Below are 13,588 nucleotides of genomic sequence, written 5' to 3'. Positions count from 1 at the left end.
CAGAGAGAGGAGGGACTAAAATTCATTCCCTTTCAAGGTCTCTAGGCAGTAGCCTCGCTAAAATTTGCAGAAGCAATGAAAAAAATCTCTGCCTAAAATAAGACTTAAGAGTTACTAATAGACTTTGTCAGCCATACTCCTTTTCCCATCGGCACACAGAGATGAAGAGCTACCTGGTTTTTCAATGGGAGAGGGAACACAAAAGCTCTGCTGCTGCTGCTGCTGCTAAGTCGCTTCAGTCGTGTCCGACTCTGTGCGACCCCATAGACGGCAGCCCACCAGGCTCCCCCGTCCCTGGGATGCTCCAGGCAAGAACACTGGAGTGGGTTGCTATTTCCTTCTCCAATACAAAAGCTCTACTAAGGATAAATAGAGGAACATTAAAGAAACAAACACCAAATTCTACTTCTTAACTCCAAACTATGAAATAAAAATATTTTGCTTTCACCCTGACATCAATTTTGTGCAGCAAGGCAATATGCAAATCTACACGTGAATACACACACACTTAGGCTTGCCCCCACAGGATCACTTGTTCAAACACTCATGCCTCCTACCTGTGTTTGAACACACATATGTGCTCACACACATGCTAACACATGTGTGCATGCCCTCACAGCTCCACCAACACCATCAGCACACTCTGGTTTGTGTTTGTGTAGACACTGATATCTTCTGTAGAGGCTGAGCCTATCCTAGGCCTGCTTGTATTTTTCCGGGTTGACACTTGCTTCCTCTGGCATTTGCTGTCTATCTCTTGCCTTTCCTTGTTTCCTGTGCAATACAGAGCCACACGAGTTCATATGAGCTCACAAGATGTCTTCATAATGACAGTAACCCCTTACACAGAGATCCTCTCCCTTGCATCACCTCAGCCCTACGAGGCTGCTGTTAACATTCTCAGAAGTGGATGTCAAAAGTGTCTGACTCTGCAACCCCGTGGACTGTAGCCCACCAGGCTCCTCCATCCATGGGATTATCCAGGCAAGAATACTGGAGTGGGTTGCCATTCTCTTCTCCAGGGGATTATCCCAACCCAGGGATCAAAACAGGGCCTCCTGCATTGCAAGCAGATTCTTTACCATCTGAGCTACCAGGGAAGCCCAGAGGGAGGCATAGAGAGGTTAATTAAATTGGGTTAATTAAATTGCTAGTTATTTCCAGGATTAGAACTTGTATCCCCTGGCTTCCAGCCCAGAGCCCAGGTGATACATTTAGATAAGAACTGAGGGGTCCCAGCATTGCTTAATGTACAACATGAGGACATGATGAAGTTATAGACTTTGGAGTAGTTAGAGTTGGGAAAGGCTTTATGCCAGATGAACACACCTCTAGGGAGGAAATAGGAATGGCATTGACAAGAACCAGGACTCAGCAATATCAGCATTTGGGGTGGAGCCTAGGAACTTGCTGAGAAGAATATAGATGAGGGTAGAGGGACTGCAGAAAAGAGCTTCGCTGTTTCAAAAAAGATTTGCTGCTAGAGCAACTGAATGCCTCATGACTTCTTGGACCAATGGCTGATATAGTAGGAGATTGGAAAGAAGGAATCACTACCCATAAGGAGGATGTATAGAAGTCTTAAGGGAAAAGAGATAGGAATTTTGGATTATATCAGTTCCGTTTTTTACAAACAGAACAGGTCTCTTTTCAGAAGGAAGGATTAAAGTCAGAGGATAAGAGTGGGAAATGCATAAGGGACCATCCATCACTGTCCTGCCAGAGGCCCATGCAGTCAGAACTGGGAAACTGGAGAGGGCATACTTTGGTTTAGAAATTCAGATTTAGCTTAAAGGGTTTAATTTTCATATAATGTATGATAATCAGATGCCTTATCATGAGTGATCCCCTTGATCTTTCAAAGCAAAGAGATAATGAACATATATGAGGCATCACATTCAGGCTCAGTCTTGGCCTGAACTAACTTCTGTGTTTAAAGTGGGACCAAAGCCTGGGAGAGGGGAAGAGTTCTGAGATGGGACAATAAAGAGGCCATCTTCCTGCTAAGCATGGATTTCTGACCAGATGCCATCTTGAGAATGGCAGCCAGCAAAACCTGACCTCGTGGTGGACAGCCCCTTTCCTCCAGGCCACGATGCTGACCCTCAGCTTATCGTAGTGTCCGGAGGGTCAGGGAGGAGGTGACCCTCAAGGCCATGTTCAGCATCATGCAGGGTGTCTGAGGAATGCAAAGGAGTAGAACTGGTTTTGCTCTTTCAGAGAATGTGTATGAAGCGTCTCCGCCTCAATGAGGATACAGGTGAGGTTTTATTGACATAAGTTCTCCAAACTTCCTTGGTTCTGAGCCCCTAAGTGTGTCCCAAGTGCAACCACAGGCCTTCAGGCTCTCCCCCTCCTCTGGTGTCTCCTGTGGTGGTCTAGCATCCCGTGCATTCCTCCCCTGGGACAGCTGTCACCTCCTCGAGTTGACAGACCACTCCCTACCCTATGCCTCCTCCAGAAGGATATCTGGAAATACGCACATCAGATCTCTCTCTTAAGGCAACAGGAAAATCTCATGAGAAGACAAGAGTTCTTTGTCCATGCCTTTCCCAAAGTCTGGGTTTGGAGTCCTCTATAACCACAACAAGGGATCTCCACCTCCCAGTCCAGCCTAAGGACCCCCAGGCCTTCCCCCATTCCCTTTTTAAAAGCCTGAGCAAAGCGAAACTCGGCACCTCTTCCTCTGAGTGGCAGCTACAGTGCTTCTGACTTTTAAAACAAGAATGACTGCTTGCACATTTCCTCAGTACAATGGAATATAAATCCAGGGACAGAAAAATTTCCCCCAGGAGAAAATAAAAAGAGCTATTTCTATTTCTATTTACTAGTTATGAATAAGGGACCATGGGATAATTGGGATAATTTTTTAAAAAATAATTTCAATTGTCAGCCCATGCCAGTGGTGTGCTGGTCAGTGTTTACCAGTTAACCCTCTTAAAAGGAGGAGGGGGTAGATGCTGATTTGTCAACGACTGTAGTATAATCACCCACTGTGGCTGATTTCAAGCTACCATTGTGAAATGAACCCCTTGGCACCATCCTGAACCTAACAACCAGCTTTCACAAGTCAGCATGAGGGGCAGCCACACAGAGACAGGCCTTCGAACACAGAAGCAAAACTAGTGTCGTCCCATAAGAAGATTTCCATTCCATTTGAGAGAGAAAGTTAACTCAAGGAATTAATACAAATAAAATCAGAGTCATCATGGAAAGACAAGATTCAAAGGCATTGTTAGGAAGTGAAGTGAGTGAAAGTCGCTCAGTAGTGTCTGACTCTTTGCTACCCCTTGAACTGTAACCCACAAGCGTCCTCTGTCTATGGAATTCTCTAGGCAAGAAAACTGGAGTGGGTTGCCGTGCCCTTCTCCAGGGGATCTTCCCAAAAGCAGGGATCAAACCCATCTCTCCGGCGTCTCCTGAACTGCAGGCAGATTCCTCACCATCTGAGCCATGGAAGTGGTGTAGCAACGTCATGGAGAAGGAGGCACTGGGGAGACTCCCAGGTTCTCCAGAGCAGAGAGCAGCAACAGAAATGTGGGAGTGGGAATCCTGTGGTTTGTCAGCAGAGCTGGGACTGCCTTGCTGCAGCTGGGAGAGTGAGGGGCCCTGACTGAGAGCGCCCCAGAGAAGGGCGGCAGGGTTGCAATGCTGTGAAGGCGAGATGGGGGCTTGATGTGCGGAGAAGCCTGTAGCTTTTGAACTCTGAGAGGCAACTGTGACCATGTGGGGCAAACCTAAGATTCCAGGTCACTTAGATTTGGGTTCACATCCCTCCCTTGCAATTGAGAAGTTACAAATCTGGAGTCACAAGACCCTTCGACCTTCCTAACCCTATCTCTGTAAAGTGGGAATGACAGCATTCCCTCTGCTCCACAGCCAGTAGGTTTGCTGGGAGAACTCAGTGAGATACCATAAGTGGGAATGATTCAAAAGCAATTAAGGGTTTTATATGTCAAGTATTATTATCACTTTCTTTCCTTTTGAGCTGTTAGGAAGTTGAGTGTTGAAAGTTGTTGACTCACCATGGAGGTGGGAGGGAAGGAAATGGCAGCACTCGATCCTGTACAGAAGGAAGGGTGTTGATAGGAACAAATCTAAGGACTTTTTCATTCCCCTATCCTGTCAATTTCAGATGCCCAAGGGAGCCATGTTAGGCTCTGGGGCAAGGAAATGACTTACTGGAGCCCCTGCTTCAGTGGAAGCAAAGAGGTAAATATGTCAGTTACTGTCATATCAGGATGTAAAACCTCCAAAATCCTAGAAATTAAAACAATTTCCAACCTTTGGGGACTCCTTTAAATGAGTTTAGTTTAGCTTACACACCTTCCCTTGCCCAAAATAAAAGGAATAATGTGCTTTTAAAAATATTGTACCACCCTTTCAAATAGTTGAAATCATCCTGTGATGTCACACAAAACCAAAATGGAAATTGTCAGGAAAGAGGTTTTACATCAGGAAGAACTAGTAGCAATTAAGACATCAAAGAGAAACTTGTGAAGGAAAAAGAAATAAATAAAAAAGGATTAAATTAAATAATCATTTATATATATATACATATGCATACATATATATGTATTGATGCTTTTGAACTGTGATGTTGGAGAAGACTCTTGAGAGTCCCTTGGACTGCAAGGAGTTTCAACCAGTCCATTCTAAATGAGATCAGTCCTGGGTGTTCTTTGGAAGGAATGATGCTAAAGCTGAAACTCCAGTGCTTTGGCCACCTCATGCGAAGAGTTGACTCATTGGAAAAGACTCTGATGCTGGGAGGGATTGGGGGCAGGAGGAGAAGGGGACAACAGAGGATGAGATGGCTGGATGGCATCACCGACTCGATGGACGTGAGTCTGAGTGAACTCCGGGAGTTGGTGATGGACAGGGAGGCCTGGCGTGCTGCGATTCATGGGATCACAAAGAGTTGGACACGACTGAGTGACTGAACTGAACTGAACTGAACTGATATGTGTGTGTGTGTATATATATATATATATATATATATATGAGAAACTAAAAAGAAGAAATCTGAAGCATGATCAGGTCCTGTAATATGAAAGAGAAGGACATTAGACCTGGAGGTCAGCTGCCAGGCCATGTGATGGAAGCACCATACATGGGGTTGGGCTGCAAGGTGAAGGTTTTCTTGCTCTTCCTGCTTTCATATCTCTAAATAAAGATGGTGGCTGAATATCACTAATGAACATAGATGCAAAAATACTCAACAAAACACTAGCAAACTGAATCAAATAATACATTAAAAAGATCATCCACCATGATCAAGTGGGATTTATCACAGGGGTGTAAAGATTCTTCAGTATCCTCGAATCAACTGGTATGATGCACCATAGTAACAAACTGAATAATAAAAATCAGTATGATTGTCTCAATAGATGCAAAAAAAGCTTTTGACAAAATTCAACACACATTTATGATAAAAACTCTCCGGAGAGGGGGAAAAGAAGGAACTTACCTCAACATTTCTGGCTCAATCTGCCTGCAATGAGGGAGACCTGGGTTTGATCCCTGGGTTGGGAAGATCCCCTGGAGAAGGGAAAGGCTACCCACTCCAGTATTCTGGCCTAGAAAATCCCATGGACTGCATAGTTCATAGGGCCGCAAAGAGAAAGAAAACCAGCAGTGGTGGAAGGGTGGGATGAATTGAAAAAGTAGCACTGATATACATACATGTATATTTATACACACACATACACACACACTGTCGTCTGTAAGATAGCTAGAGGGAATTTTCTTTATAGCACAGGGAGCCAAGCCTGGTGCTCTGTGAATTCCTAGAGAGGTGTGATGGGGGGAGAGGTGGGGAGGGAGGCTCAAGAGGTAAGGTATATACACACACACACACACATATATATACATATATAATTATGACTGATTTTCATTTTGTATGGCAGAAACCAATACAACATTATAAAGCTATTTTTCTCCAATTAAAAAAAAATTTGGAGACTTCCCTGGTGGTCCAGTGGTTAAGACTTCAGCTTCCAATGCAAGGGATGCAGGTTTGATCCCTAGTCAGGGACCTGGGATCCCACAGGCCTTGTGGCCAAAAGATCAAAACATAATAAAACAGAAATAATAATATAACAAAATCAATAAAGACTTTTTTTTTTCAATAAAGACTTTAAAAAATAAATTTGTAGCTGATTCATGTTGATGTATGGCAGAAACTAACACAATATTATAATTATCTTCCAATTAAAATTTTTTTTAAGTCAATGGGAAAAAATGGTTAAAGATTTATAAAACTAAAAGAATAGCATGTGAAAACAAAGTTAAGAACCAACCTTATAGAGAAAAAGAAAAACAGCTGGAGGGATTAGGCTCCCCAAGTTCTGACTATACTACAAAATGACAGTAATCAAAAAAGTATGTTACTGGAGCAAAAACAGAAATATAAATCAATGGAATAGGCTAGAAAACCCAGAAATAGACCCATGCATTTATGGTCAATTAATTTAGGAGGCAAGAATATACAATGGAGAAAAGACAGTCTCTTCAATAAGAGCTGGGAAAACTAAATAGCTATGTATAAAATAATGAAGTTAGTACAAATATTCTTTAACATAAAAGTAAACTCAAAGTGGTTCAAAGAGCTAAAAGGCTAGACACTATAAAATTCTTAAAGGGAACCATAGACAGAACACTCTTTGCAGCAATATCTTTTTTGGATCCACCTCCTGGAGTTACAAAAACAAAAGCAAAAATAAACATACAAAGGCTAACTAAATTTAAAAGCTTTTGCACAGCAAAGGAAACCATAAACAAAATGAAAAGACAACCCATAGAATGGGAGAAAATATTTGCAAACAAAGCTACTGACAAGGTGTTAATCTCCAAAATATAAAAATGACTCATGTATCTCTATGTCAAAGAAACAAACAACTCAATCCAAAAATGAGTAGAAGATCTAAATAGACATTTCTCCAAAGAAGACATGCAGATAGCCAAAAAGTACCTGAAGTGAGGTGAAGTGAAGTGAAGTCGCTCAGTCGTATCCGACTCTTTGCGACCCCATGGACTGTAGCCTACTACGCTCCTCTGTCCATGGGATTTTCCAGGCAAGAGTACTGGAGTGGGTTGCCATTTCCTTCTCCAGAGGATCTTCCTGACCCAGGGATCGAACCCAGGTCTCCCGCTTTACCATCTGAGCCACCAGGGAAGATATTTAAATCACTAATTATCAGAAAAATGCAAATCAAAACAATAATGAGGTATCTACACTGGTCAGAATGGCCATCAGCAAAAAGTGTACAAACCATAAACACTGGTGGAGAAAAGGAAACACTCCCACACTGTTGATGGGAATGTAAATTGATACAACCATTATGGAGAACAGTTCGGAGGTTCCTTAAAAAAGTAAAAATGAACTATAATACGATCCCGCAATCTCACTCCTGGGCATGTATCTGGACAAAACCATAATTCAAAAAGACACATGCACTCTAGTGTTCATTGCAGCACTATGTACTACAGCCAGGATATGGAAGCAACCTAAATATCCACTGGCAGAAGAATGGGTAAAGAAGATACGGTACCTATATACAATGAATACTAGTCACTAAAAAGAATGAAATAATACCATTTGCAGCAACATGGATGGACTTAGAATGAATGGACATACATTCACTTATATTAGACTTACAGGACTCACAGGAGTGAAGTCAGACAAAGAGAAATATTGTAAGATATCCCTTATATGCAAAATCTAAAAAGAAATTATACAAATGAACTTATTTACAAAAAAAATTCACAGAAACAAGTCACAGATTTCAAAAACAAATTTATGGTTATCAAGGGGAAAACACGGGTCGGGGGGGTGTATAAATTAGGAACTTGCGATTAATATACACACTGCTGCTGCTGCTGCTAAGTCGCTTCAGTCGTGTCTGACTCTGTGGGACCCAACAGACAGTAGCCCACCAGGCTTCCCCGTCCCTGGGATTCTCCAGGCAAGAACACTGGAGTGGGTTGCCATTTCCTTCTCCAATGCATGGAAGTGAAAAGTGAAAGTGAAATCGTTCAGTCGTGTCCGACTCTAGCGACCCCATGGACTGCAGCCCGCCAGGCTCATCCGTCCATGGGATTTTCCAGGCGAGAGTACTGGAGTGGGGTGCCATTGCCTTCTCCGAATACACACACTACTGTATACAAAACAGATAACCAGCAAGAACCTACTGTGGGCTTCCCAGGTGGTGCTAGTGGTAAAGATCCTGCCTGCCAATGGAGAAGATGTAAGAGACATGGGTTCATCCCTGAGTCAGGAAAAGCCCCTAGAGGAGGGCACAGCAACCCACTCCAGTGTTTTTGCCTGGAAAATCCCATGGTCAGAAAAGCCTGGTAGGCTGTAGTCCAGTGGGTCGCAAAGAGCTGGACACAACTGAAGCGACTAAGCACTCAGGCACACACAATCACTTAGTTGTGTCTGACTCCTTGTGACCCCACAGACTGCAGCTCGCCAGGTTCCTCTGTCCTTGGGGATTCTCCAGGCAAGAATACTGGAGTGGGTTTCCATGTCCGCTTCCAGGGGATCTTCCCAATCCAGGGATCAAACCCAGGCCTCCCATGCTGCTAAGTCACTTCAGTCGTGTCCGACTCTGTGTGACCCCATAGACGGCGCCCACCAGGCTGCCCCGTCCCTAGGATTCTCCAGGCAAGAACACTGGAGTGGGTTGCCATTTCCTTCTCCAATGCATGGAAGTGAAAAGTGAAAGTGAAGTCGCTCAGTCGTGTCCGACTCTTAGTGACCCCATGGACTGCAGCCCACCAGGCTCCTCCGTCCATGGGATTTTCCAGGCAAGAGTAGTGGAGTAGGGTGCCATCGCCTTCTCCAAGGCCTCCCATATTGCAGGCGAATTCTTTACCATCTGAGCCACCACCAGGGAAGCCCCCTGTATGGCACAGGGAAGTCTATACTCTGTAATAACCTGTATAGGAAAAGAATGTGAAAAAGAATAAATACATGTATATGAATAACTGAATGACTATGCCACACAGCTGAAACTACCACAACATTGTAAATCAACAATACTTCAATTTAACAAGTTTTTTAAATGTATAACATGTAGAATACGAAAAAAATTAAGATGGTGACTTGTTTCATAGTCTATTATATGCCAAACAATATTCTTCTCCTCTTTCTTCAAAAAAAGTTTTTTCTCTCTTCACAGTGGTGTGCTTGATAATTCAGGAGGGAAAATACTTGTTCGGAAAGTGGCTGGACAGTCTGGCTATAAAGGGAGTTACTCCAACGGTGTCCAGTCATTATCCCTTCCACGATGGAGAGAATCCTTTGTCATCTCAGGTACGTCTACGCCCTGGAGAAGTGCTGCCCTATAACCGACACCTGGGTTAAGTGACCTCAGGGGATGAAATGTGCTCCTTTCAGTGTGCTGTTAGCCTTATTTTATGGCCCACCTCATTACATAAAAATCTGAAGCATTAGTTCTTCTGATAATTAGGATCATGAAACAATGAATTCTAATTACAGTGATAAATCACTACCAAGTCTGGAAATATAAAAAGGCTCCAATTACTCATTTTAAACACACAGCAGCTATCAGTAAGTCCAATCAAACTTTTAATTAAGTGAATTACATTTAATAACTTGGGTTTTTTGAGTTACTCCTTTAGTTATGCCAAATGTTCCTCATTTCTAGCTTATTCCTTGAGAAGTCTGGTAAATGAATAGATAGGGACAGGCTTTTAGAGAACTGAGCTACAACTATATTTGAGATTTCTTTTTTAAGACTAATTGTTTCGCTGTTAATCAGTTCTCACTATCTGGCTCCATAGGATTTTATAGATAATTATTTTCACTTATTTATTTATTTTTTTTTGCCCTCTTCCAAAGAGGTAATATCAATGACCTAATGGCTAGTGTGACTTCATAGTAAAAAGCTAACCAAGTATCTCTGTATTATCATGACCTGCCTGTTCCCCTCTTTATTTTTGTGAATTTTCCCAACCTAACCTTTTATTTTGAAAACTTTTAAGTTTATGCGAAAATGAAAAGATAGTACAATGAATACCCTTCACTCAGATACACCAACTGGTAATATTTTGCTACACTTGCTTTATCTATCTATTTATATTTTGCTTGAACTGTGTGAAAGGAAGCCACCAGCATGATGACAATTATCCCTTAATACTTCAGCACACATCTGGTAAGAACAGAAGCGTTTTCCTAAATAACCACAGTACAATGCCTAAAAAAATTAGCATTGCTACAATAATGTTAATGAATATTAATAAATATGAAAAATAAGAAATAGTCTTATTCAATTATATCCAACTATACCCAAAATATTCTTCACAATAATTTCTTCTTCTGTTAGGGGGTGGATCTACAATCACAGATCACCCATCGTATTTCCTCGTCGTGTCTGTTTGGTTTCCTTTATTATTTTCTTTTATTTTTTTTGGTTTCCTTTAATCTAGACCTGTCTAGCACCACACTTCCATTTTTGGTCATGAGTAGCGCTGACATTTTTTTTTTTAACTTTATTTTTGTCTGTGCTGGGTCTTCGTTGCAGCGCATGGGATTCTCCTTGCGGTCGCTTCTCTTGTGGCAGAGCACAGGCTGTAGGGCATGTGGGCTCAATAGTTGTGGCACACGGGCCTAGTTGGTCTATGCCATGTCCCCAGACCAGGGATGGAACCCCTGTCCTCTGTATTGGCAGGCGGGTTCTTGACCACTGGACCACCAGGGAAGTCCTGCGATGGTATTTTTGAAGTCTCAGCCAGTCACCCAGTACTACGTTCCACAATCTGGACCATAAACAGGTCTGGCTATTGCCTCATGCTTGGGTCCAGGTTAAATATTTTGGCAAAGATACTGCATAGATAGTAACATAGCATATCCATGGTGTAGTATCATAAATGGTCATAAGGAGACACGTAATGTCATTTTGTCCATTTGTTGGTGATGCTTAATTTGATAACTTGGATACTTTATAATATCTCTCCATGGTAAAAGATACTTTGTAATTAATAGCAATCTGTAGGATGATACTTCAAAACAGCATGAACAGCTTGTCCCCCCAACCCAAAATTCACCCAGTGGTTTTAACATCCATCAGTGATCCTTGCCGTAGCAAAAGTAAAGTCAGAAATTGAAAAATTGTCCTTATTCTTCCACATTTATTAGCTAGTGTTCTTACATAAAGAAATGAGCCCTCCCCCCCGCCCCCCACACACAACTATTTTTCCAAGTGCATGGTGGACATACAGATAATTTTTTAAAATACAACATGTTATAGACTATTATCATCATCATTCTTTTTGATGCTCACATTTTCCAGGTTTGGCCCCTGGGAGCCCTTCCAGCTTTTGACACGCCCCATCAGTGTTTGAGCGCAAGACAGAGCTCTGTCCTTCACCTTGTACTGTTTACTCTGCACTGGGCCTTGAATCTCTCATTTTCTCTAAAGAGGCACTGCAGGATTTTAAATACATCCTAACAAATGTTTCTGGGATTCCCCACGAAATCAGGAGCCATGTGACTCTCCTGAGAAGGCACCCCCTGTGGAATGCCGGCTAAAGCAGGAAGAGAAAATGTCTCATAACATAGCAGGCCTTCCAACCTGGGTGGGAGTTTTGCGCCTTTACATGCCCCATGTCCCAGCCTCTACTATCCTTTGATCATAATTCTGGTAGGACTACAATCAGATCTTCTCACTCGAGCAATCTCTGTTTCCTCTTACATGTGGAATTCTGCACACCCAGGGTTCAAACTACACCAGTTTCTACGTCAGGTAGTGGGAGGTCACTAATCATAGTGCTGTGAGCTTTACTCATAACAAAACAGGGGCCATATGAAAATACTAAGGTCTAGAATACAAATTTGCCAATCCTAGAAGTATAATCTCCACACTGGTGTTTACCAAGTAGCTCCCGGGGAAATAAGAGGGTTTCAGTCTTTGGTGCTTAGCCTGCAATCCAAGAATCCTAATAGAGGTTCAAAAGAAAAATTAATTCCATGAGAGTAGAGATGTTTTGGATTTTTTAATGAAAATCAATCTGCTGTGTTATTCCCTGTAAGTCTTAACTGCTGTGTCATCTCATTCCACTAGTGACGTTTAACCAGAAACACGTTTTGCCATTGATAACAAGCATATGTGCTCTGCAGTGACTACCAGTGAATGAGTCTGGAGAGCACAATGCCACGTAAGGGTCTCAGCTGACAGCGGCCGTGGCTTGCTCACCCACTGTCCAGCGGCTCACGGCTAGCGAGTTTTGCTGGATCATGTCAGAGTCCTCTTCTGAAGGTTCAGATGGCTTCGTGACCTTTCTCTAGGCTTTTATTTCCAATTGTCACATGTTGCTATGCACCTTTAATTAATTCACTTTGGCGGGCTGGGAGGGGGCAGGAGGCGGGTTGTGTCTTTTTGTTCAGCACAGTCCTTCCACAGTTCAGAGTTGGGAAAGGTCAGAGAGGGACTTCCTAATACTGCCTGTTTGTCCTCTGATCCACATTTCAGAAAGCTGAGCTCAGGTTCCTTTTCCTTCTGAATAGAAACAGAGAGAATCACAGGGTTTTAGATGTGAGAAGACTAGGAAACTGAGGAGTCGGTGTCCCTGTGGCGTTTGCTATGGATAAAGTGAGGCCTCACCAAGGCACCCTCCTTGGGTCTGAAATAGCCCCACTCACTGTCCACTTGGGCTTCACAGTTCGTGCTAGTGGGAAGAACCTGCCTGCCAATGTGGAAAAAGTAAGAGACACAAGAGACGCAGGTTTGATCCCTGGGTCAGAAAGATCCCCTGGAGGAGAGCATGGCAACCCACTCCAGTATTCTTGCCTGGAGAATCCCATGGACAGAGGAGCCTGGTGGGCTACAGTTCACGGGGTCGCAAAGACAAAACGGTGACTTAGCACAGCACACACTGTCCACCTGGAGCAGGGCCGAACCAGGGTGCCCAGCCCTGCTCCAGGAGGGCGTTCACGAGAGGAAGTAACTCCCCTGAGCCCAAACACGTGCCTCTTTCTCACCTTGAGTGACATTCCTAGCTAACACCAGGAGAACTTCTTTGCATCTCTATGGTGATGTATGGTTCCAAAACATCTTAACTATTTTTTTTTTCCTTCAGATCCCTACAATGTTGTATAGTAAGTTGGTCCATATTATTATCCATATTTTCTGAATTAAAACAAACAAACAAACACCAAGAGTCTTAGAGATTGAGGCAGTTAATCATTGGTAAAATAGAAACAGAAACCTAGATTTTCTTGCTCTCAATCCCAAACCCTTCCTGAGACCCTGTTACCCATTCTACCTCATGACTCTTGCTGTTCCTTGCGCCAGAAGGACCTTTGGTGAACTCAGGCACTAGATTCTGTTCCACTGCCCATCTCCTATTTGACACTCTACACCGTCTCCTCTCCAAGCCCATCCTATAAAAATATTCCCTTGGGTTGAGAGTTAAAAATGCTTTCATTATCAAGCAGAAATATCACATAACAGGTGAGACCCCTTCCAAGTGTATTTAAATTTTAACAGAGATCTAACGAAAGTGTTCGTCACTCAGTCATGTCCAACTCTATGTGACCCCCATGAACTGCAGCCTACCAGGC

General features: G+C 42.9%; 1 protein-coding gene across 2 annotated transcripts in view; it reads left to right on the top strand.

Moving 5' to 3' along the window:
- The window catches only part of VIT (vitrin), a 125,032-nt gene that overhangs the window by 53,075 nt on the left and 58,369 nt on the right, over positions 1–13,588 (top strand). For both annotated transcript variants that reach the window (XM_070379737.1, XM_005901911.3), the window contains exon 5: positions 9,186–9,319. In XM_070379737.1, coding sequence (XP_070235838.1) covers positions 9,186–9,319 — 134 coding nt within the window. The remainder of the gene's footprint in view (positions 1–9,185; positions 9,320–13,588) is intronic.

The sequence above is a fragment of the Bos mutus genome, chromosome 11, assembly GCF_027580195.1.
Source record: "Bos mutus isolate GX-2022 chromosome 11, NWIPB_WYAK_1.1, whole genome shotgun sequence".
In the NCBI taxonomy this organism is placed as follows: domain Eukaryota; kingdom Metazoa; phylum Chordata; class Mammalia; order Artiodactyla; family Bovidae; genus Bos; species Bos mutus.
Note: the sequence above shows the minus strand (reverse complement) of the source record. Positions and strands in the feature narration are given on the sequence as shown.